This window comes from Phalacrocorax carbo, chromosome 1 (genome assembly GCF_963921805.1).
Source record: "Phalacrocorax carbo chromosome 1, bPhaCar2.1, whole genome shotgun sequence".
NCBI lineage: Eukaryota > Metazoa > Chordata > Aves > Suliformes > Phalacrocoracidae > Phalacrocorax > Phalacrocorax carbo.
The window spans coordinates 185536244-185562598 of NC_087513.1; the positions used below are offsets into that span (position 1 = coordinate 185536244).

General features: G+C 41.8%; 1 protein-coding gene and 1 long non-coding RNA gene across 12 annotated transcripts in view; one reads left to right on the top strand and one right to left on the bottom strand.

The window, feature by feature from the left end:
* TSC22D1 (TSC22 domain family member 1) overlaps positions 1 to 23079 on the bottom strand; it is a 97518-nt gene extending 74439 nt beyond the window's left edge. For 9 of the 11 annotated variants that reach the window (XR_010371137.1, XR_010371135.1, XR_010371134.1 and 6 more), the window contains exons 1-2: positions 22592 to 23079; positions 19049 to 21906 (exon numbers count right to left, since the gene is read on the bottom strand). Coding sequence is in view for 2 of the 11 variants with exons in the window: in XM_064440832.1 (XP_064296902.1) it covers positions 19049 to 21873 (2825 nt within the window). In the remaining 9 variants the exon portion in view is untranslated. Of the gene's footprint in view, positions 1 to 19048; positions 21914 to 22591 lie in introns of those variants that run through there. The other 2 variants (XM_064440832.1, XM_064440831.1) reach the window with 2 other exon arrangements.
* Positions 23080 to 23455: 376 nt separating this feature from the next.
* LOC135318017 (uncharacterized) lies at positions 23456 to 25729 on the top strand. Its single transcript, XR_010376521.1, has 3 exons — positions 23456 to 23800; positions 23943 to 24133; positions 25184 to 25729. It is a non-coding gene; the product is annotated as an uncharacterized LOC135318017 (long non-coding RNA).
* The last annotated feature ends 626 nt before the right edge of the window (positions 25730 to 26355 follow it).

Here is a 26355-nt window from a genome sequence, read left to right on the forward strand (position 1 = left end):
TTTCCGTTGTATCACAAATATGGAAGATAAACGCTTGCAAGTCCAGCAAAAAAACCTCTCATCAATGACAATGTGGAAAATACTTCTGAAAAAGGAGCTAGCCAGTCTAATTACATATACCTGAACATACTGAGTGACTATGGCAGCTCAAAATAAAGGATTAAAACACCACATACTATTACAGAGTAGTATCTGGAGGAAAAAGATGTATTCAGTCAGTGGACTTGGCTTTATCTTCCCACCTGCCTCTCCGCACCCACCAGTGTTTATAAGCATTACCCAGAAGATGATTTATTTTGGAAGAACACACTTTTAGTCTCACCAGAACCCCTTCTTTGTCTTGTATTTTGGCCACTTAGCTACCTTCATAAGCATAGTTTTCCTTTGCAGCCAAGGATCTACTCCTGATCTTCAAAGGCACTGCTGTCTTGCATTGTTCAATAACAAAATAAAATTGCTGTCTTTTTCATTATACAGATCAAGCCCAAAAAACACAGATCACTAACATCAACTTCTTCTGACTCCTTTCTCTTCAGATGCTTATTAGAAATACCAACAAAGTTATATTAGAGAGGGTCAGGTACATTTTCTTAAGAGTAAAGCTACACATAAGTTTGTATGTGCGGCTGCATCCCTCACCCCAATCTTTAGCACACAGTTCGTCTTCCAAGACACTAAGACAGTCATGTTTATCCCTCTTCCAGTAGATGTAAGCAAGATGTGGCATGTGGTAAGCACCAACATAATAAGAATTATGGTTGTTAGTTCTTTATGGATACTTTATTCCACTTCCAACAACTGTAGCCATTTTCTGGCAAGTTTGAGATATTCAAAGCTAACTGAACAATTAAATCATCACCTTACTGTTCTCATAAACACAGCATTTTACAGTACCACCTAGACAATAACATGATGCAAATTTGTAACACAGACTATCCAGCATGAGGAAGAAATTAATAAATTTCCTGAACAGTAGTCAAAGTATAAATAGAACAGTCGGATAATCCTATTTTAGGTAGTGTTATACAGCACTTTCTAATCTCATATTCAAGATGATTCATTAAGGCAATGAATAGATAGTCTAGATAAACTTATTACATAAAACAGGTTACAGACAAAAAAAAGGATTACATATCGAAAGTCATGCCAAGACACTAAACTAATGTGCAAAAACCACATTTGCTAACTGGTCTTATACTTCCATTATATGCCATGCAATGACTTGGAGTATATTACTCTGGGTTTTGACCTTTGTATTTTAAGCCAAACATAGTAGTTCCCTCCAATACTACCTGATGTTACAGCCAACAGGGTACATTTGAGATCGTTTGTATTTGATATCTAGAGAGTGTTACAGTAATTTATTGGCTTTAGTAACTGTGATTAATTAAAAAAAAGAGAAAGTTTTGCAAAAAAACTTTTTCTATTTAAAACAAGATCAACAGGCTTCCTGCATTTGTAAATTACTCATTTTACTGCTAACCTGCAACATAATTGCATTATTTGCATATAATGCACGTCACACTCCACTATAAAGTCTAATCAAACACACCAAGCACAATCCCTGTAAAGTCTGTAGACTCCTCCAGCTTCTGAAATAGGATTCCCAGAACAGGTGATGTAGATTAAATACAATAATATTTCGTCCATAGCCACATAAGAAAAAAAGAAACAGGCAAATATGATACCTGGCCTTGTCTAACCCAGATTTTGATTTAGCTCCTTCCCACAACGGTTCTCTTCCAGGGACCATATTCGGTCTTGTCCAAGCACAAACTCATTAAACAAAACATTCATTTCCACAGGGTAGACAAGATATATGCATTCTATGAAGGCTATTTTCAATATATTACAACTAGAAGTACTAATTAAGTCAGAAAACAAAACCTAAGTAGATCATTTGTCTCCTTTAGGATTTAGCGACCTCTGAGGTGCTTGCTGGTCTGCAGAGCATCTGGTACACCAGCAACTCTAGAAAACTGGAAGTCCTGAAAAACATGCTCCAGAATTTATTAGTAGCACAAAGTAAAATTCCTCCTCAGTTTAAAGCATTCAAGAAAGCAGCACTGTGACAGAGTGTTTTGAAAAAGTTATGCCTGATCTCAGAGTCCTGGTAACACACTTCAAAATGACTGTTAATGCCCTGGCTACAAATGCAACCACACAGGCATGAATCAAGTTGAACTGTCCTGTTTTGGTTTTGGTTTTTTTTGTGGGTTTTTTGTGGTTTTTTTTTTTTACTGTTTAGACAGTTCAGGGCAGCTTTGGTAACAGTACTTATCTGCCAGAGTTGGAAGGGGAAGCACAGGAAGCACTTCACATCTTTTATTCCAAGTCCTTTGCAGGCAGCAGTAAAATTGAGAACCTGGTAATTTTAAATGCTTGCTACTTGCCCATTTATTCATTAGCAACAGCTAATGGACTTATCCACAGCTGCTCTAAGAGGGGTTATCACAACAGAATGCACCTTTCCTCCCCTGAGGCAGGATGTAACTACCAAGGACGCCTCAGGGAGGAGGCGGCTGCTAAAGGCCGTCCCTCCTCCTGGTACCTGCAGCATCCTGCAAAAGGACAAACAACATGCTTCAATTCCACCACCTAAACACTAAACATATTTAAATGTTTATAAAGAAGAACTAGCCTCGAAGGGCCTACAGTGTATCCTGACATTCAACCGAGCACTTGAAAAATACAACTGCTGAAGTTTATTTCTTTCTACCTCACTGGTGCTGTTACCACTTTACTCTGTAAAACTTCAGTAATTCTTCACAGCTAGCTACCCTACCACGCACTCCTGTAATAAATCATTTTGTGTTGCCAGTAAGAATTGTTTCTATCAAGTGACTCTTTACAGGATTTTAAGCTCGCCCTCAAATATTTGATTAAATAGGCATATAATTTTAAAATTTTAGAAAATTTAAACATCAGAAGCTGCATTTTGAAGCTTTAACATTTAAAGCATTTTTCATCTTTTACAGGCCTCCTGGATGTTTGCCAGCAGGGCTCTAATGCCAGTGCTACAGCATCCAAAAATGCTATTTTAAGCCATTGCTGTGCTGACCATTACATTTTTCAAGCACGAGAACAGTTTGCTGAAAAATAATGATTGTGGATAAGTTTTTATTGTTAATGAAACCATAAATATCTTGCTTCTGCTTACATGACATCTTCATTTCTGACCTACGCTTTGAAAGAGTATGGCAGTTGTTAAACTTTTCCCCACTTTAAAGGTGCAACAACCTCTGAACTTTTGCTGCTCCATAAAGTCAATAACACATCATTGCATCCCAGCTAGCTTTTAGCAGCAATGGATTCAGCTGCGATCATTCGCATTGCTCTGAATAGTCAAGGGTATGTATGGCCCTTCTTCTGTACCTCTCTTTTTCCAGTTGACTTAGTTTCTTCTCCTGCCCTCATACTTCAATACTATTTTATTTTTATTTAAACTTTACTGAACTTTACATTTTAGTTTATTTCTAGTTTGGAATAAGAAGGTATGGAGCAGTATCCTGTCTTCAATAGTTACCCATACCAAGTGCTCCAGAAGTCACTGAAAAAATATGCAAGTAGCAGGTACAGCAGATCTCTAAGATGTACTCGCTTCTGAATTAGGTAGAAGTAGTCTTAGAAGCTGAAGCCAAAAGTAATTTGATTTTCCATGTACTATTACAATTCTGTTTCATTTCCTAACATACATACACATATAGGCATATTTCCCCCAACCCCACACCCTTGAAGTGCTGCTAGTTTCTGGGATTCCACAGGATATTGTGGCAACGAGCTCCACAGACAAAACCTTTCTTAAAATTAGCCAAGGCAATTTTGCCTGTGTCCTCTTGTTCCCAGGTTAGCTGAGGGCACATAAGGTCCAGATCTTGTTCTAAAGTAGTTCTCATTTATAATTTAAAATACAAAAAGGTCGATATGTTATCATAGCTTTAGGCTCCTTATAAGTCTCTGTCTCAATCAGAAGTCTGATGTAGGTTTACCATTCAGCTTTAGAGATTTGGTTTTTTGTTTAGGTATTACTTTGCTGTCTCATTTTTAATTCCTTCTAATCCCTGTAGATCATCTTTAGTCATTTTAAACAAATGCAACACCCCAACTGAATTCTGAGATGATGTAGGACAGGCTCCAGCAACACCGCAGGCCTTAACTCATCAGCTTTTTGTTTTCAAAGGCTCCAGTTAAAGAACTCACTGCATTTACAAGATGGACATTCTGGGCTTTGTATCTGTCCACACCAAATCCAAATGTTCATTTTGGCACATTTGGCACAGATTTGGAACTCTTAAACATATTAATTCACCACAGTAATAATGGGCAAGAGCAGAAAATCCTTAGGAAGGCAGAAGTGAACAAATAAGACACTCCATTTTACTTGGGAGAACATATGCATGAAGAGAAAAGGAAAGCTGCTGGCCCTAACACCAGCTCCACTTCCTGCTGGCACCAAATCTCAGGAGCAAGAAAACCTAGCCTACAAAGACAATACAATGGGCTTCTGTCAAGTAAGAGTGACTCTCTAGGAAAACAAAGACATGAAAATAATACACAGGTCTTCCCACAGTCTGACAAGAGGTATTAGCAGCACACAAACTTATTTAGTTAATTGCTCATACCATCCTTTTTCCTTACTCCCTTTCATTGCTTCTGCTGTAAAGACTCACCAATAGCAAGCCTCATTATTCCTGAGCCAACGTATTTACCATTCACCAAGAGTCCTCAAGCAAAGAACAGCAGAACCTGAACCAAACGCAACAAACAGAAAAAGCACAGAACACAGTGCTGAAGCAGAACTGTAAGACACCATTCCAGGCTTAGAAACAGGGTGCATTAGTTCAAGCAGCACAACCTAGCTCTGCAAGTGTTGTGTATTGCCAACATTACCAGGAAAGGAGCAGAACAAAGTTCTGAAGCCCATACTTAGGTCTGTAAGCAGAGCAACAGAGTGAAGCTTGTCATGGTTTTAGCTGGGATAGAGTTAATTTTCTTCACGGTAGCTGGCATAGTGCTGTGCTTTGGACTTAGTATGAAAATGATGTTGATAACACTGATATTTAGTTGCTGCTGGGCAGTGCTTGTACTAGTCACAGACTTTCCCAGCTTCCCACGCTCTGCTGGCTGCACAAGAAGCCGGGAGGGGAGGGTGCACAGCTAAGGGAGCAGATTCAAGCTGGCCAAAGGGGTATTCCATATCATGTAACATCATGGCCATTATATTAACTGGGAAGAGCTGGCAGCAATACAGTTCATGGACTGGCAGCATTGGTCTGCAGGTGGTGAGCAGTTGTATTGCTTGCGGAGTTTTTTTCCCCCCTTTTCCTTTTTATTATAGTATCATTATCATCATTTTAATTTTTTAATTATTAAACTGTTCTTATCTCAACCCACAAGTTTTTGGGTTTTTTGGTTAGTTTGTTGCTTTGCTTTTTCTCCTCTTACTGCTCTTCCAATTCTCTCCCCCATCTCATAGGGGTGGGGGGAGTGAGCAAGCGGCTGCATAGGGTTTAGGTGCCAACTGGGGTTGAACCACAACAAGCTACAATACAAACAGTTCACATCAAGAAAAGCAGATACATTAGGAAATCTTAAAATGCAATCTGCATGCACATAAAATATGCTAACCCAGTAAATCTACAATTAATATCAATCAATTGCTTCTATTACTTGTAATTCTGGAAGGTGCTGGCCTCAACAGGTACACATCAATTGAAAGAGTCACTTCCAAGGATACATGGCATCCCTACAACACTGGGTCATACTAGCCAGACTCTACAAAACCCACTCTAGCTGGCCAAAAGCTTCTCCACTAGTCACTTCTTCCTACGGCAGTGGGCCTCTGGACATGAGCCATCAAGAGGGAGTAAAAAAACTCTTCCATTCGTTCCCAAGAAGTTATACTGAAGGTAAGAGAGGCACGTATGTTTCTAGATACCTTTCTCATAGAAGGCTAAGGGTTCAGAATCTCCATTGCAAACTGCTCCAAAATGCAAACCTCAGTTCAGGATTTTCAAGCTCTCCACAGGGCTCCATACAGCTTCCTTTTTCAGCAGCTCTTCTAGTATTGTTATCAATTACTTGATTATATGAATTAACACAAGTATGTCCTTCAAGAAGATCAAGTTGCCAAGTCAGCAGCAGTCATCCTGGCATATTAGATGTTCATTGCCATGTTTCAGACACGATTTTTATTTAGTTTTAGTTTTCAGGAAAGCCAGAACTGAAGAGAAAGTCTTCATTTTCATGATTCACATCTGTGCAATCTTAATTCAACCCACTAACATCAATATACTTAGAAAAACTGCTTACTTCAGCAGAAAAAAATGGCAAATCTCTTTTCAGATGCTACATTTCAAACCATTTCTGACCAGTCTGAAATTACAAACAACATTTACCACTTAAGGACAATCTCACAGGAACTAGTCACATTCACTGACAGTATAATTAAGTAGTATTCAGATATGGCTGGATCTTCTTTCATAAAGGAAAAAGCTTACTTTTCCCAGCAATTATGTTTGGTACATTTCTTCTGTGGTCACTTTAGGCAGATTAGACTACCAATGGTAGTTAGTTCTTTAAATTCTCATTTCTGAAGCAAAATGTAGGTCTTTCCAGCAACCTCATGATTTCTGAAAGAGCTTTGTTTCTAAACCTTGCTTCTTCATTAGAGGCAGACAACATAAATCAGTGGCTGCAAACAAGCAACTGAAAAAAAATTAAAACACCCAGTGTTCATCCATCCTGCTCAAAGTATTAAAATGATTTGTCCCTGTGCAAAATAACTATTATATACTCTATCCTAAGGTATGCATTCATATTTCATATATAAAATCCTATAGAAGATAGTTTCATATTGATTTTTCATATTATAATTACATTAAGAATGCTATCCAAGTTGACATTTTTAGTAGAAAAGGCATTGTTTAAGAAGTTCTAGCATACAATTTACAGAAGCTCTACACATACATATTACAGTTTACTACAGAAAACAAACTTACACTTGACCATTTCTGAACACAGACCTCACAGTGCCAAGTTGCCTATGCCAAACTGTACAAGGCTACACAGCCATATTATTAGATGAATGCGATCTGTGTGACTGTTCTAGTGACCACAGTAACAAAAGCATGGGAAGATTTGTCTGCATACACAAAGGCTATAGACTTAATCCAGAATATAGCAACTTGACTCTTAAGTAACAGACAGCTGGTCTAGTGCCTGTCCTAAAGTATTTCTGTTCCAGAGCTACCTAACAGCAACTTTGAGAAAGTAATTCTAAAAAGCACCTATAGCCTCGGTGAATTACAGGATTTCTAAAAGCCAAAGTAGAAGAAAGGGTGTTTGGGATTTTGGATAATTGCATGTATCTTACATTGATCTGCCTTCATCTTCCATCTAACATAATATACAATCTCCCTCAATTTAACAAAAAGATATTCCAATGTTTTGGATTTGCGGGAGTTTTTTTGTTCTTGCAGCATGAAAATGCATATAACGTTTTAGACACTTAAAATGTACATGTTCCTGAAACATTAAGAATGGTTTCCTCTATGGTGTTCAGAGGTTGGAGTAAGAAGGAACTTCTTTTAAAAATAGAACTTTAAAAAAGCAAGCTTCCTTAAACATCTTTCCAATTAAGAAGTATTAAGAGGGAGGGTGGCATGGCTTTCTTAAACACTTTTTAGGTCAGAATATAGCAAGACAATCCTCTATTTGAAAATACCCATGAACACAGAATTTCAACATCCTTTACAGAATTCTTTGGAGGGCTGTTTGTGTTACTTTCAGAGAAAACACTTTTATCCAATAACTTCAAAGGCACTAAAAAGCATGTTCTAAATATTTTAAGTATTTGGCCACTAAATATACACATTAAAGATCCTCAGAGATTGGATTCTGATGGTCAGACAAATGCAAAAAGTGAGGATAACAACTGCCAGCCACAACTGCCTGCTATAACAGATACATTATAATGGAATTTATTTTTCTCTTCCCACAGATCACAGTACTTTCTAGATTCTGAAAATATCTTCATGCAAATCATCATCTTCCATTTACATGTTAATTTCCAATGAAATAAAAAGACTGCTCAATTACTTTGCCATGCTCCAGCATAAGCAAGCAGCACTAAGAATCCCAAAAGTGGAATAAATGAAACCTTACAGAGGCTAACCCATGCTTTCATGGCAAGATGGTGAATCAATTTTTCAATGCAGCGGCATTCCAGAGATGGTGTGTACTTTATTATATTCCTGTAGAGATGTACCCTGCTATAGATTACTATCGTGCTTTGCTGCTCTGTTTTTTCATAAACCATGAAAACATTTAACGTTTTGCCTGCTTTAAAGCATCACTGCCTTAAAATCAATTCAGAAGTTATTTGGACATCAGAAAGCAAGTCCTTCAGGATCATCTTTTCTGTTCTTTGTTATAAAGCAGCCAGCAAAGCGGAGCCCCAATTCACAACTAGGACTTTTTAACTACTACCCTGTAAATACGAGGCTGTATTGCTAACAAGTGCATATACTTGGCCCTAACAGACACATGGCTGATACCATTTCAAAAATTAAAATCCCTTTCCCCACCAGAAAAAGAAAGAAAACCAAAACCACCAAACATTTCACACCTCCTTTCCTCCCTCCTCTCTCCAATCAAATATGTGCTCAGGAACTCCTCTTTTTCACAGGCAATTACAGAATTGGAAAGAGTCTCTCAAACTTGGAAAGAACGAACATGGAGGCACGTGCACAGCCTGCACCATTCCCTGAATTATGAGTAACTTGCCATTTCACCCAATTTACGATATTAGGCCTACTAAAGAAACACTCAACAGTGCAATATGCTGATCCATTCTTAACATAATAACCTCATTCAATAGATTAAAGAGGTATATTTATAACTTGAATTCATTTGACTGCTACAGTAAATTATTTAACAAGTACTTAAAAGATGCAGTCATTAACTCATGGTTCCTTTTATTTTGTTTTCACTTGGTCTTATTTTGTAAGAATGCAAGAAATGAAACCATAAGAGCAGCAATTGCTCCTTCTTTCACCAGCAGGTTTGTGGGGTTTTTAAATGTTAAAAAAAGAATTAAGCTTTATATATTCTCATATGCATGTATACTGATAAATGGCATTCAGGATTTCAAACCAAAGAATTTTAAAAAAATAATCAAAAACATCTGGCAGAGATTTCAAGTTAAGGCTAGGTCATGATTTTCACCACAGAGCCTGTAACATAAAAAAACATAATGCTGAATATAAGCTAATTATTACTATAAAAACCTTCCTTGCCGGATCTCAGATGCTCAGAATTTTAGAATCCTGTACTGCAAGTGACTTCAAGGGACAGCGACAATTAATACCTTGCACAAGTTTACACACGCACAACAATCATGAAACATCCTTAGCTGCTCTGCTTCCCCTTGCATGCCTTTCCACAGGGCAGGCATTGCTGCATGAACCCTCATGAAATCCTAGAGGAAACGAGAGCATTCCACTTCTGTCAGGCTCAACCTGGAAGTAAGAATTAAGATGCTGTTTATAGTGCACAGACTTCCTCAGAGAAATATGGAATCTCTTCACATGGTACAAAGAAAAACCATTATGATACTTTGACACATACACATAGCATCCAGTAAAATTACCAGGCTGAAAGTAGTTTTCCAGGAAATCCACAGAAGTTGATGTGGGGGTTTTCTGTTTGGTTTTTGTTTGGGGGAATTTTTGTTTTGCCTTTTTTTGTTTGTTTTTTATTTTTTACTATGCTTATCCCAACTCAGTGGCAATATATGCCAAACAAATCACAACTCAGATTCCACCTGAGAAGTTTTTGCTTGCTGCTCTTTAAAAAGAGAAATATTTCAAAATTGCAGTCACTGTAGAAGTCAGTGCAATCATATATGAGTTACCAGGTTTATTTTTAAACAGTCTTCCTTACTAGCTATAGCAGCACTAAATATATATAAGCACAAATTTAATACAGTTACATTTTTAATTATTTGATTTCTAGTTTCTTATATATGTTATGACTGCCAGTCATCATCTCTCATCTATACACAACTGTGACAGAAGCTGGACGAAGTGAAGGTCAGTGAAGCTTAAAAGGCATTTGAGTTTTCTATCATCTTGACAGGGATTTCATCCCTCTACATTGTGCAGGCAGTTCAAAGTTACTGGAAAAACATTAAAAGGTATTTCTATGCCATACATTTGTTTACAATGATTTAAAGGAAAATACCATTTCTAAACCAAGCACAAGCAACTCACAACAGATACTAAATTCAGGAATTTTATGCAGTTTAAAGGATTGCTGACTAGATATCTAAGCACTGAAAAAGGTTAACACTCAAGCTACCAGTACCTAGGACTGTTACTGACCCATGAGACAATGAATTAAAAATAAAAGATCAAGAATGTCTGCAAATAAAACCTGTGTAACTTACATTTGATTTGTACCTACAGAATGAACCAAGTGTAACTCTAAGGACTCAGAAATAAGCATATACTAATCGCACTGTGCACTGAAATTACCTTATCTGCGTAACTCATCTTTAAGAACTACGCTGCAGTATAGTAGGAAAAAAGCTATTATTAAACAAATTAAGACACAGACTATTCATAGAATTACAGAATGGTTTGGGTTGGAACAGACCTTAAAGATCATTTGGTTCCACCCTGCCACCATGGGCGGGGCACCTTCCACTAGACCAGGTGGCTCAAAGCCCCATCCAACCTGACCTTGAACACTGCCAGGGACGGGGCATCCACAAATTCTCTAGGCATCCTGCTCCAGTGCCTCACCACCCTCATTGTAAAAAATTTCTTCCTTATATCTAATCTAAATCTACCCTCTTCCAGTGTAAATATTGTTGAACATGTATCTACTTTTTCATAAGCTTTCGTTACTGTCCCTAATACTTAGCACAGTACTTTGATACCATTGCTTAAGCAACTCCTGAAGAAATTAAAATCTTGGTTATACATGAAGAAATCAGACCCCTGAAAAGTTCCTGCTGGATATCCATGCAATTAAAACATCAAAAAAGAAAAAAAGACATACAAACAGAAGGTTAGACAAGTACTTAATTCACTCACAAACTCAAACAATTTGCCTGGCAAAGTGGTTCAACACACTTAAGCAGCAGGTTAGAAAACACTCTACAACCAACTTCTAGTTTCTATCAAATCTATACTGTACCAGAAATACTGTCTACATTTTTTAAAAGACTGTGAGCCCATCTGTATCTTTCTGTTCAGTTTAAACTTGAAGATCTGCTGCTGCCTGCTTTAGCAATTTAGAAAACCGTACTCTTCCACTATACTCAAAAGAATGGGTTATTCAAAAAGTGTGTGAACAGATGATCAAGCTACCCCTCAAGTTTTATTAAAATAAATACAAAGCACAGCTTTACGAAAGTTTCCTTGAGAAAAAACAAATGTCTGTGGTACCAGAATTTGTTCCTCTAGGATTAGTCAGCTTCAAATATTAAATTTCTAATCTTTCATGATAAAAATCCCTCAAACTGCTTTATTTCCTGCTCTATTATTCTAACATACATTCAAAATTCTGTGCCCATTTCTGCTTGTACACTACCTAAAATGCCTAGTGAGAAAGGCTAATAATAAAGGGTAGTTTAAGTAGCAGTTCTCTGCTGAACAAAGAAAAGTTACATTGACTCTCCTGTACGATCGCTAGCCCTGCACTGCCAGAGGAAATACAAGTTGGGACAAGAGATTCAAGGCTGAATGCCTACAGGACTTAAATATACATCCTGATTGTCAAAGGTACTCGATATATGAAGCTTCATCAGCACTGTACACCTCATGAAAGCAGAATAACAAACACCTGAACACAAAGAAAAATAATTTCCAACACACATGACAAAACACATTGGCTTAAGTGCCCACATATAGACATACTTACAGGGGAATTCTTCATGCTTAGCAGTGGTGAAAGCTTGACTTCATACATACATATGGAGCAACACTTAAACATATTCCTATGTTTATACAGCCCAGTTTAAATGGTTTGGGTTCTTTTTAAATTCATATAGCATCATTTTAAACTTACAGTAGTAATATTTGGGCTCAATGTACACTTTCTCTAACTTTAAATATTGTGATAAAAAGACTAGTGAAGTTATAGAAAATTACTAACTGAATTTAAAAAGGTTAAATTAGCAGCATTAAAACGACTTAGATGAAGTCAAGATCAGTAAGCGTATGTTAAGACCGTAGAGTAGAAAGGAAACCCACAGGAGTAATTTCTGAAGCAGAAAAAATAATGCCAAAATATATTGAAGAAAGTATAACAGAAAATTAATCGCTTGCTCAAAGAAAAGTGGTGAACAAGTTTACTGTGACTTGTGTTCAAGATTTACTTTGCAATTGTAAAAAAATAAAATTGAACAAGTTCAGTTATTAAAGCATAATATTGTATTTGAACTATGATTAGTATTATTCTTAGTTTCTACATGGTACTAAAGTCGTAAGTCCTCATTTAGTAGGTACTAGGTAAGTCATTTAGTCCATAAGGTAACCAACAATGATAAAATACCTGAACTATCACAGGCATTTGTGTAACATTTGCACATACAGGATCGTTACAAACCCTGCCTGCCAAACATTTATAACCTCTAAATCCCTCTCAGGAAAGTCTATCCAGCTTCAGCAGATGATGGAGACTTGTGCATGTAACTGCAACCACAAACCAATTCCCACTTCTAACACTGATAATGCATAATAGGTGTTTGGGGGCTGCACAAAACCAGCTGATAAGGGTTTCTACACCACAGCTGGCTGTAGCACAATTACTACCTTTGTTAGCAAATTCCAAAGACAGACCAAGAGTTCAAGTGTTGCAAGGCATTAAAGCCAGAAGGACGATCAGGTGCTCCAGTCTGATACCATAATTATGCTGCACTTCCATCATGCAATTCATAACTCTGTGAATGCTTTAGAACAGGCTAAAATAAATAAAGCAGTGTCTCCAGTCGCTCAAGAGTTCTTTCCATCTTCACTTTAGGCTATGGTTCCTTGGACAACCAAGCTGAGAATAAACTAGTTCCTTATTTATGGTGATCATTACCATAAAGTAATTTATTGAATAATCCTACCCTTAGTCCCTGCTTAGAATGTTCTTAAAGCATGCTTTTGCTTAATAGCATTGACTTTGGTGGCCTAAGCACCGTAAATGAAAGGTATAGGCTCACTTTTAAAAAAAGTTCTCAGTCATTTGTTAAAGTATAATATGTATTACGCACAGCACATTTCAGTCTCATAAATTAATCAAGAATAGAAAAGAACCAGTGCATTAAATCAATGAGAACAAAGACACACTATTCTTTTCTATTCTTGTTTACATTTCACCTCCACCAAACTGCAAACCCAGATCACAAATTATTCCCAAAAAGGTCATACCAGGAATACACCTGCTATTATTATGCTGCTATTTAGGCATGCGCAGTTTCTTCTTCTAGAAGACTCTACTAGCAATACTGCTGTTTACAACTTGATCTACTTCCCAAGCTGTTAGAGACAGGTCTGAAAAAGCTTATTTACTTTAATACCCTCTGTAAAATGAACAGCATTATTACAGGGGTTTTTTTGCAGCACAGGTGTGCTATCCATATGTCTTTTACTTACACTTAAGCAAGGTACATTCACATTTTGGATTTTTTTGTTCTTGTTTTAATAATTTCCCCCACCCATCCTCATGAATCTGCTAGTTACCACTGTTACAGCCACTAATCTATTGCGGCATTATCTAGATCACAGTAACTTGTAAAGGCTGAAACATTTCTCTGCCAACATGCAGACTAACAAACAGATAATTCTGATTTCCAGGTTAGCCTGTACCGTAAAGAATGCAAATCCTGAGACAGTAACAAAAATTCCTTTTCAACACAAAATATTTTAAAAGCTTTTGTTTAGTTTTACATACACATACATAGATGATTTGGTCTGCTTATACACTGACAATTTCCAAACAGCAGCCAAAACTGTAGGGCTAACATTTCCTAGAAATCACGTTATCAGTTGGAGAGGTACGTTTCTCAGCATCTCCAATAATCTGCCTTGAGTGCTAAATTACTGCTTTTATAACCCCCTGAAATCTGGTGGTTCTTCCTGCCTTCAAAGCCAACGCAATACCAAAGACTGTAGCAATCCCTTATGTGAAGTATATCATGGCATGCAGAAATGAGGCAGAAATGCATGGCATATATAGAAGACACCAGAGAAAGGTCCATCTAAGCAGGTGTTGCCACCTGCAGCTGGCCAGCAGACATGCAAGGTCCAGACCCTAAATGCCTCATTTTTGTTTACTTAGAGCAGAGAGTTAACAAAGCCAATTCCACCAATGGTATGTATTTTATTTCATCAGATGAAATGAGAAGCTAGACTTGTCAGCATGACACAACAGCAACCACACTTTCTTCAAAGCGTTCCCTTTTTACTCATGTGATTTGTCATTACCGAAACTATTTTTTCAAGTTCCATAAATAGCCAAATTGAAGATATAAAGAGACTTCTTTTAAAAAGTCAATCTCCTAGAATTCAAAGTTATGGAACTTTCAAATTGGTGGCAGGATGCTGAAGCACGTTAAAACTGAAAAAATGTAAAATAACACTGCCATTAGGATGCAATTAAAAAAAATACCACAAATCCATTCTAAGCCACCATAAACCCTTTGTTGTGAACTATCTTCTAAAAGCACCTTCTCCGTTTTTCATCAAATACGGAGAAGCAAAACTTCCAGCAAATAAAAAGCCCCTATAAACTCTAGAACAGCTTACAAAAAAATAAATACTACAATAAAAATCTTTAACTGAAACTTCCAATTCTACTTTAGTATGTTCATTCACTACTGCCTACCAACGTCTTCAACAAGTATTAAATTACATCTCCAGAAATCTCATTTGTACCTGATAAACCTTCCTACTCCACACAATGAAAATTTGTCCAATTTCCTGAACATACTCTGGCTTTACAAGTTAGTGCTAGTTACTACTACTAGAGATTGTCAAAGGCTGTTCACAAGTCTTCCAATTCTCATGTTCAGCTTTCATCTTCCAGCCTCTCCACAGATTTCGTAACACACCAAAACATATATCCTACACAGAAAACATACTTCTTCCACTTGTTTTATTTTTTCCTCTGTCCAGCTGTAAAGGGATCTCTTGAAGAGAAATTTTTATTAAAAATAAAATTACAAGATATTGTCAGATAATAAAGCATACTTCAAATCTCTATGTCAGTTTTCTGTGTTTATCATCACCTTTTCCTCCTTTCTCTTTCACTTCACTGCTGGAGGAAATGCATGAACAGGTGAAAAGAACTTGCAGACTAAAGAATGCAGACAACTCTACAGGAAACGCTGTCAAGGACAGGGAGAAAGTTGTTAGTTCTTTTAGCCTTCATTCACAAAAAAATCTGCTTTTGAGTAATGGTAAACAACATTTCAGACTAAGTTATTTATAAACTCACTTATAGCAGCCTTTAAGTGCTGTAAAATATGGTTTGGGGGTTTTTTAAGTTTTCACTTTACAGGTAAGTCTGTACATAATCTTACTGTAAGCATCAACAGCATAATAAAGCATTGTCTAGGAATTCATAAAACTGATTCTTCAACGTGAAGTATAAATGCACAAAAGAATTCACTGCAATATAAATAGGTATTTTTCCATACTTAAGTTTCAAAAGCATAAAAATAAATCCTCTTCTACCATTCTAGAGATGAAATAATAAGCTCAAAAAACCACATGTAAAATTGACAGGGTTTAATAACTGAGCAGAATAAACTGAGGTAACTGCTGCAAATCCAAGAAACTATGAGAATTACGCACTAAAACGAGTCCATACCATGATTCAAGAAAAAAAAAAGATACTTAGCATCCAAATAACTGTCCCACATAGATTGAAATATTAGAACGAAAGACTAGTCAGAAAAACTAGGGGTGGTTTAGGGTTTTTTTGAGTTTGGTTTGTTGGGGTTTTTTTTGTTGTTTTGGGGGTTGTTTTGGTTTGTTTTTTTGATTCTTTTTTAAATACAGAAACTATAACTATATTATTTGTATCCTCTTTTTAATAAATAAAGTTTGCAAATTAATTTTCCATATGGCTTGCATACTGAGTTTTTAATATCTCTTATTTCAAGTCATAGTGAAGATTAACAAAAAAAAATTGTTCATACTGGGGAAAAAAAGGTTACAGTTTTCAGAGCAGATATGCTCCACACTGTCTATATTTAAAAGGCCATGCCCTGATAACAGTCACTCAAAGAGCTGCAAATGGTGTTCTAAAAACTGAACAGAGGTAAAGACTTAAAGATACTGGCACGTCTTTGAATGCAATTATATACAGGTTTAACGAAAGCTGGGAGTTAATCTAAACAAGGTATTTCATGGGTCAGACGTTTTTTCAAAGGCACACCAAATGGAATTTTACAGCTTCTTCACTGGCCTAATTATGTCGTCACTTATTTCTTTCTCCCATCTTTTCCCTTGCCAGGTTTAGAATCACTTGGGATGTATGATAGAAATCTTCAGTGATATATGTACATATGCACATGAGACAGAGAGAAATGGGGATTTTATACACACATATTTACAGTATACCTGCTTCTTAAATGTTTATGTACTTTTGCAATACATTACCCTTTACCTCCTGTAAAAGAGGGAATAATCTAACAAACAGGCAAAAACCTCAAGAGAACTCTTTAACTGGAGACATCCCATGGCCAGAAGTGAGGAGCCGAGAATAACAATGGCACATCTTGCACTACCTTTAGTGAGCTGATGAGGTCTAAGCTCCAGACCAAAAGAAATTCCAGACAAGATAACAATACAAGTAATACCTTGCCCTGAGATCCCTTTGGAAGTGGAAAGAGAAGTAATCTCACGAAGTTTTTAATGTTACAGGGAGAAGTGCTGCTGTAAATTATCTAATTGCACACAAATGTGACCTGACCACTGCTGCCATACAAAAAAAACCCCACACCATTATTTTTCATCTCCATTTAATAGAGTCATATCCTGCTCTGTGTAAAGCATCTAAACACTTTTCCAACTGCAGCTAAACAAAAGTATAGTCTACCTGGAGATGACAGCTTGAACAAAGACACAACATGCATGGAAAAAGAAAGGATATGATCTTTGGCTAGCCAAAAAACAGAGGAAGAAGGTATTTCTGGCAATTGTTACCCTGAGGGATTCAAACATTCTGGGAAAAACTACCAATCATGGCAAAAAGCTAACATATGCTCTTAAAAATCACAGTACAGTCACATGCTAGATGTCATTTTCCAAAACACTGAGTATCAATGAGCTTATAATTCTCTTACTCAGCTAGGATCACCTGAAAGCTTAGGGGGCTTTTTCGGTTAGTTAAAAAAAATAAAACTACCACACATCACCAAACGCAAACAGGACCCATGAAGAGAAGGATTAGCGTGCTGGTTTAGAAAGATCAAAGGAAGGAAAAGAAAAAAACATTTGAGAAAATTGGCTGCTAGTAGCATAATGGTGACACTGTGGGCTTTAACACCTCCATCTGTCTTTTCTACCACCTTCACGTACTTATCGACTAAAAAACAATCAGGATGAAGCAGTGTTGGAACTTGTCTTCTAGCACTCCTGGAAGACAAGCTGCTACTCATTATAGCTCTCTGGCATCTTAGAAAGACACGATGAAAGCCACTAAGGCAGTCAACACCTCATGATCAACATGATCAGACTGCTGACAGAGTTAGTATTTTCAATATTAAGAATCCAGCCTCTCCCAGCAACCCATTTAATTATGTTTTTTTTTTTTAAATAAAGTTTGGCCACTGATATTACTCCTGATTTAAGTTATGGCACCAAGAAGATAATTTAAGAAGTACGTCGCCTCCCATTGCTACGGCATTTTTCCCCACCTTGTAAGTGTTTAGTGCTTTGTCTCCTAACATGAGTCTCAGTTTTACTTTTCTAGTGTTCTTTTCTGTCCTCTCCCATATTCTCAAGGCAGGTTATCTTAAAGTTACTTCTCCCATTAACATAGCTTCTTCTTAGACAAGAAGTTCTTTGGCAGAACCACCACAGTCTTCTTGTCCATTTGTAAATGCGTATCTCAAGAGGTCCTTGATACAGTAAGGAATATCCACATGTAATTGATATCAAACAATTGCACTTTAGAACTGCTGTTTGGAGTACTTCAGCCTGTACACGCAAGGGCCTTTCACAACTGACACAGCTTCTCTGCACACATGGTCAAAGAAATGAGACTATTAACATGCACATACTATTAAGACCAGCCAGTGGTCATCGGTTTGAAAAGGTGAAGGTGAAAGAACATGTGCAGTTTTACTCTGACTGCACAGACTTGGTGTGCCAGGTTGAAAGGCTCACCACCCCTCCACAGGCCTGAGCGGCTCTCACAATGGATTAATGCTTTGAAGCAAAACCACCAAGACCAAAAGTGCCCCAAGTTCAATTTAAAGAGCCAAAACAGTGTTGCTGAACCTCCCTTTTCCCACCATACTCATTTGCCCAAAGCGTCTCTTGGCTGTCAAAGAAAAGGCTTCTACATATGCCACAGACTCGCAACTGGTTTAACCTGAGTAAAGCCAATACTTGAAAACGAGAAGCTGAGGCAGGATGAAGTCTAGGCTTGTGAAGAAAAAAGCAAATCTACCTAAGAATAAATATTAATTATTTCAGTATAATAAATAATCTAAACTACAATCACCACTAGCATACCCACATTCCACTGTATTCTTTTGTCTTCCTCTATACAACAGGAATATACAGTCACAGATTGTTAAACACAATTTACCCACGCAGTAGTTTCAGAGCATAATCAATACAGCCCACCCCCTCAAAAGAAAAACAAGTATTTTAATACAATACCTACATGTGCTGGGACCTGAGAAACAGTATTTCTAATTAAACCAAAACATCACACCGCTTCTTTTCACAGAATGGCTGTAAGGAGACCTGCAAGTTAGTGCAAATCAAACCATCAGACAGCATATTTCCAATAAAGTCACAGGCAGTCTTACCTCTCATCCTCACCATCTACGAGGGGTGTTGTCAACGGCAGCACCTTCAGCGGAAAGAGGGAAGCAGAAGGCGGCGCATTGCTGCTACCGCCATCTGAAACAGCTGATGCTCCAACACCACTCTCGCCACTGGCAGCTTGAGGTAAACCCACTAAGGAAGGTTCTGTAGGGCGTCTGCCGTCTTCAATTTGGCTTACAACTGACTGAGCTAGTGATTGTGCAGGGAACTGGGTAGAGCTTAGCGGTATCTGCTGCGGCACACTCTGCGCCACTGGCATACCTATACTTGTTGATATCAAGGGAGGCTGACTAACACTTTGAGCCAAATTCCCATTCTGCACTGCTGAAGCTTGTGCTATATTCTGTGGCTGTCCCAAACCTATAGAAGCAGAAGGTATGCCAGGAGGCACAGCTGAACCAGCTTGACTTGGTGCAGGAACAGTGCTAGCAGAAGGTATAGGGCTAACAGCAGGCAGCTGCTGGCCAGTCATCCCTTGGACTACAGATTCCACTCCTTGTGCCTGCGGCTGTACAGGTAACAAGGTGTTTTGCTGAGCAATGACCATCTGCTGAGGAAGGCCCGAAGCACTAGCCTGTAACCCCTGCTGCATTATTCCTGTCTGCACAGGCTGCACTACTTGTGAAGATGGAGGAGCAGCCGTTGACGGCATGACTGGAGGTGGAATTTGGTTTGCAGCAGATGGTGGTTGCACCACAGCAGCTACACTTGCCTGCTGCCCAACATTCAGCATTTGACCACTGGTACCTACACCTGGTATCGCTGCTGGAGCATGTGCAACAGGCTGAGCTGGGGCAGCAGCTGGATGTGCTTGTACTGAAGGCTGCATGCTCTGTGCCTGGGCAACAGGAACTGGTTGCCCTGCTCCTACTCCTGTAGAACTGGGCTGCATGGCAGGGGCTGGAGTCTGAAGGATCTGCTGATGTTGAATGTAGTCTGGTATAGCCCCCGTAACCGAGTTTTGGTTCACCGGCTTAACGTGACCTGCGGCCATCTGTGTAGGAACTGTCTGTTGCTGCTGCTGTTGTCCGTACTGCAACTGCTGCTGCTGTACGAGTGGCAACGTCTGCACAGGCTGCGCCGGCTGAGAATATGGTAGTTGCTGTTGAGCCATACTTTGAATGGCAGGTTGCTGGTGGCCCAGAGACGGGGATACACCTAGAATATTAACTGGGGCTGGCTGAACCCCAGTAACAGTGGTTAGACTGGCCTGTGCAGGAGGTTGGACCCCTGACTTCTGCTGTGGATAGTTTACTTCTTGAGAATGCAGCTGGACTTGTGCAAGCTGTGATTGAGAAACACTCTGTGGTATACTAGATGCTGGAATTGCCGGAGGAGCAGCGCTGCTAAAATCCATCTGCTGCGGACCCACACCTTGAAACGCTTGCTGCTGTACCACAGTAGGTGCTCCTATTTCTCCACTTCCCACACTTTCTGTATAGTGACTCAGTGTGCTTACATTGCTGCTAACAGAACTCCCACTGGTGCTCTCCCTTTCAGAAGTCACTTCAAGCGGGTTTTGTTTTATCGTCTCTACTGCTTTGTTTACTGCTACTCCTTCTGAAACTGCAACAGTGTTTTCTTTATCATAGAATTCAGTGCATGTCCATCTACCTTTTTTGAAAGGTTCAGAACTAGAGTCTAGTTTTACAACCCTAAACCTTGACGTGCCAGATGCAGGCTGCTGCTGGCTTGATCCCACTGCCATTCCTGCAGTTGGATTAGTAACATTGTTAATGACACTAGAGGAAGCACTCGTACCATTGCCAACACCACTCAAGATATTCACATTAACATTGCTGCTAGTTCCAGACAAAGCATTTACATTACCAGTACTCGTGATGTTACTTAAATTTATAGTACCAAGCATGCCGCTTGCCACACTAGAACTACCGCCACCCATAGTATTTAAGGTACTCGTTCCAGCAGCAGGACTTACACCTAAATTACCAGGAGTACTTGTAGTGCGGATATTAGACACAACAGATGCCGGGGAACCAGTGGATGATGCAGCAGAAACTGGTGCAGTTGATATAACATTGTCAGAGCTTCCAGTTGTTGATAGTTTTCTGAATGATGGACTGGGCGGTGGTCCTCCAGAAACTGGGGCACTGCCCATCCCAGGATGCGATGGATGATGGTGTCCATGATGGTGGTGGTGAAGGTGGTGGTGGTGATGAACGTGATGGGGGTGAACACTTCCATTGATCACAACACTCTGCTGTGGGTGATGAGGCAGAGGAGCATGCTGCTGGGGAAGATGAGGCTGGTTTGGAGAAACAGCCCCAGGAGTCTCTGCCTCTTGGAAGTTATTTAGAGTCTCTTCAGAGGAGCTCCTCTCAGGTTCTCCCAAGTCAGTGGCCCTGGATAAAGAAACATCCAAGATTTCTGAAGACGACAGGTCTTCCGTGTGGGACTCATCCAGGTCATCGTAGCTTTCTGTATCCTCAGCTATGCTGTTGTTAGAGCTCATGCTAGCTGATATTTGAGCAGGGGTCACACTGGTAATTTGGAAGCCACTTTTCTTTTTCATTTGAGCTCCAGTCTGTGCAAGAGGCTGTGGCTGGAGCTGAGACTGTGAGAGGAGGTTCAGGCTTTGTGGAGGAGGGGGTGTCGGCTGTGGACCCACTGATGAAGATGCTGCAGGAGACGGAGGTGGCGGCTGGACCAGCAAAGGCGGCTGATAATCCTCGGCAGAGAGGGCAGCGCTCCCAACGCCGGTACCTGGTGCAGTGGGAGCAGTAACGCAGCTGCTGCCGCTGCTACTGCTGCTGCCCCTTCTAGGAAACATTGCCGGGTGCGCCATCTTCCTAGCACTAATGTCTGCGGCTGAGTCAGGCTGGTGCATTGTATCGGGTGTATTTTAAGAGTGCGGTCCCCCGGTATGGAGAGAGACAGACATACACACACAGTTAGCTTCGCGCTCACGGCAGGGCAGAGAGACACCACGCACACGGCCCCCGGCTCCCGCAGAGCACGGGCTGAGGCGCCCCGGCACCGCCGCTAACCAACCACCCCCCTCCCCTCCTCCTCCTCCCCTCCGAGACAGGGAGGGGGCGAGGACCGGTCCTCCGTCGCCTCTCCATTAGCGCCTCTGAATGTGACACTTTCAATCCTCCGCCATTCACTTTCTTTCGCCCTCTCCCCCACCCCCCCCCCCCCCGCCTTTTGATTTCCACCACAGCCCGCCCCCCCCCCTCCCCGGCCGCCGCCGCCGCCACCCCCCCCCCCCCAACACACACTGCGCCTCTCCCGGGGGGTGGGAAGCGGGCGGAGGAAATGCCCGCCGTTGCCGGCCGGCCCCGGGGGCGAGCCCCTTCCTCCCCGCGGCGCTCCGCCGGGCGCCTCGGCTCGCCGGCAGAACCGCCCTCCCCGCGGCGGGCGCCGCCGCCGCCGGGCCGCCGCCGCCGCCTCCTCGGCGGGGCGAGGGCAGCCGGCGGGCCCCGAGGGCAGCCCGGCGAGGCGGACGGCGCCCCTCGCCATCACCGCTCTAGTAGTAGTAGTAGGAGAGCGCAGATACGTACAGGACTGGCGCACAGCAGGGCGGCAGCAGCAGGCTGAGCCGGGCAGGGACATCCCCGTCAGTGGCAGCCATGGAGCTGAATCATTTTGGGTATTAGAGAGACAGAATAAGGAGGGAAGAAAAGCAGCGGCAGCCCAACAAGAGAGTCCATGAAAAGGAGGGAGGGAGGAAGGGGGAGCCAGCCAGGCAGCCTCTCTCTCTCTCTCCTCCCTCTGTGTCTGGCTGTCTCTGGAGGAGGCTCCGCTCCGCACGCTCTTCCTTCCCCCTCCGCCTCCTCCCTCTTTATAACAGGCGGCACCCGCTCTTCCTCCGCAGAACCGCGCCTGGCAGCAATCCTCCTCTCCCCCGTCCTTTCTTCCCTCCCGGTCTCTCCCGGCTCTCCCTGCCGGCGCCGGTCTCTCCCCCTCCCGGCCCCGTCTCCTCACGGAGCGCTGGAGGAGGGCGCTGCGCGGGGCTGCAGGGGGGAGGGGAAAGCTCGCCAAAGGGGAGGGCAGGCGAGAGACAACGTAAGATGGCGGCCGCCGCGCATGCGCGCCCCGCCGGCAGACATAAAGCCCGTCTGGCCGAGGCCGACGGAAATAGGTTCGGCTCAAGAGGCGGAAATTGCCGAGCGGCGCCGAGCCCAGGGAGGGGGAAGGGCGGGGGGTGTCCCCGCGTGGCGGCGCTCCTGGCTGGGGAGGGGGCGCCGGGCAGGGCTAGGGCTGCTGCCGGGCTGCTGCCATGGTGGGCAGTGTCGTCCCCATCACACACACCCCACCCCCCAGGTGCCCCTCTCTCCCTTTTCCCCGGGCCCGCAGCATGACTGTGCCTCACATGACCCGCCGCCGCTTCCCTCCCCCTCTCCTCAGCTCCGTTGCAGATTTATTCAAGTTGTTCATCACCTTCCTCCCCTCCCTCGGTCCAGAATATTCCTGCCCGTTCCTTCCCCCCCACACCCCACCGCGCATGGGGAAAGCGGAGGCGCCTCGCTCGGGGTCCGCCTTCCCCTTTGTGCCCCGGCGGCTCGCGCACAGCCTCCACACACGCACACACCCCCCCCCATGGGCGGGGGTCGCGGCGGGTGACTCCCCTTACACCTCAGAATGGCCGCCCGCCCTAGTCGCTCTCCCCGCTTAGCCCGCCGGGCGTGAAGGTTCCCCACCCCCCACCGCCCTAGGGCGGGAGGACGGTGTCACCGGGCGGTGACCGGAGGCCCCAGGCAGGGCGGGAGGTGCGAGCCCGGTGCTGGGGCGTGGAGTGGGGCGGCGAGACGGTGTCGGGGACGCGGGGCTGCGGCAGGCACCGGCGGTGCGAGCGGCAGCGGGACGCCCGGAGGCGGCCGGGGCAGTGAAATTGTTCCTCTGCATTCACAGGGGACACGTGTGTGCGGAGGAGCTTCTGGGGAGAGGTTGAGAGGAAACACACCAAAGCCCTGCTCTAAAAATGATGCCGTTCAAAGTATTTTTAAGTAACTAAACAAAACTGAGGTGAAATCCACCGACCTTCCCTCGCTGTTTCAGTGCCGGCATTCTGCCGGGGAAGAAAGACCATGTGGTTCTCACAGGTGGGTAGCAAAGCTTGACAGGCCCGTCATGGTGGGGCTGTTCCGGGTTGCCCTGTCCCAAACTGAGCTTCTCCTCACCGTGGAGCCACAGCCATCCAATCTCTGAAGACGCTCGATGCGTGCATGTTCGCCAGGAGGTTTTCCTTATCGTCCTTGTAGCTGTAGGCGTGCAAGGAGGTGCCCAGCAGGTAGGCAGGTGTATCATGGCCACGCCAGCCTGACAGATTCGCACCATCAGCATTGCTCCACTTCTCCCATCAGTGGGACCCCTCTCCAGGAGCACTTTCAGAGCACGATCAGTTGGGCATCCCACTTTCTTACGGAGAGGGGGACTGGTTCATACCTTCTTCCCCCCTTTCTCCAGCAGCCTGGTGGTAGGGTGTGCACCAGTGGCTGGAGAGCTGCTCGTGGTCCCACCTCCTGGTAGCACATCCTTGTTTCCAAACACAAGCATTAATGGAGGTGGAGGTGTCTCAAACTGCTGCTCTGAAATTGGTCTGGTTTGCATGGAATAATAAAATATTCACAGGACTTGACTGGCTCGGGCTGGCTGATTCTGTAACCTGACTATGAAGCCCAGCGGTTAGGACAGTCAACAGGGCACGGGGGAAAAAAATGGGGCTTGGCATTTGCTGCAGTGAATATTTAAGTGCATCATGAAGAGTAGTAGAACTTTAATGGGAGAGAAGTTGTGAGAGTCCGAGGTGTTATATCATATAGCTGAGTCATGAGAGAGTTCTTGTGGGAGATGTAAATGTTACTTCCTACAGGCAGAGAGGAGATTTGAGTCTCCCATGTTCGGTGTGTCGCATTTAATCACTTGAGGGACTAAAAAAGCTGTTTTTCCAGCTCCATTTTGTGAAAAGGGTGAGGATTCAAGGTCACACACACACAGTGAGAGCTTTTGCAGCCTGTTCCTGAATTTCACCCTTCCATCTTGCCTCTCCCTGTTAATGTAGCTTATCTAGCTCTCACTCAGTGTGGGGACAGGGGTGGCTTTGAGAAAATCATGCCTTTCGCAGCCTAATTCCTTTTATATCTGGAATGCAGAAATTCAGCTCAGATCTCCAGGCGCCTGAAAGGTGGACTTGCAACCTTTGCTCCTTCTGTGGCTCTAGGACGCTGCCTGCACACAGACAGTGCCAAACTCTATGAAACAATTGACATGTAATTAAATAAGAATTTGCCTTTTCTGAGAGCAAGACAGTATAATTTTTTAAAATTTATAATCAGAAAGAACAGCTTGAAGACCATACTACCTGAACATGAGCTGACTACAGGAAGGAGCCTTTGTGTAACCCTCTCAGATTTCAGGAAAGCATCACAAAGGTGCCCACAATTTGTCTACATCTTGATGCACCCTTATATCTGTCTTTAATGAAATACTCACGTGTAAACATTTTTGAGATGAGAGCCCGAGGTTGCAAGCCAACTTCCATTATAAATTCCTGTTCTGTCTGCTTATAACTTTCCCAGAACAATTTCCTCGAGGAATTAAGTCTTCTATGATTAGTCCCAGCTCAAAGATGATTTTTTTTGAATGTTTGAACAAAGTCCAACTACTTTTAAAGCTCACAAGCTATGAATACAGATGAATCTGCTTCTAACCTTAAAAATTGTGCAAAAGTAACTCAAAAAGGATTGCGCTATACAGTTTGTATGTACCTGATAGACATCAACAAGCCTGAAAAAGAATTAAAATAGTTGTATTGTCATCGATTAAATGTTTGCTTTTGCCCACACTAACTTGTATTCATTTGAATAGTTGGAAGTCTTTTGGGCTATAAACTTCTTAGTAAAGCATGTAAAACAGTTCTTTAAATTGGGTCCGTATAGTTCTTTTCTTATACAAGAGAAACTGAAGAAAAAATGAAATTTAGGTAACAGTGTTGGCTTACCTGCATAGTGCGGGCACTGGACAGTTACAGCCCAAACGATGGTCTAGACTAGACAAAGCACATCTGAAGTGGCACGTTTGAAATTAACTTTTTAATGCTGTTTGTAAATACAAACATTTTCGTGTTACCCCTTTTTTTCTTTGCTTATCCATTTTCATTAGGTATATGCTTACACTTCTCTTCCTTTTTTTTGTAAGCCTTAGACTAAGCATGAAAATGGGATTCTCAAAGACTTAATTCCATTTCATATCCATTAAGGTTTATGAAATTAAAATTAAACAATTGAAACTGATAATTTAATTGCTATGAATTGTGTTATTTAGT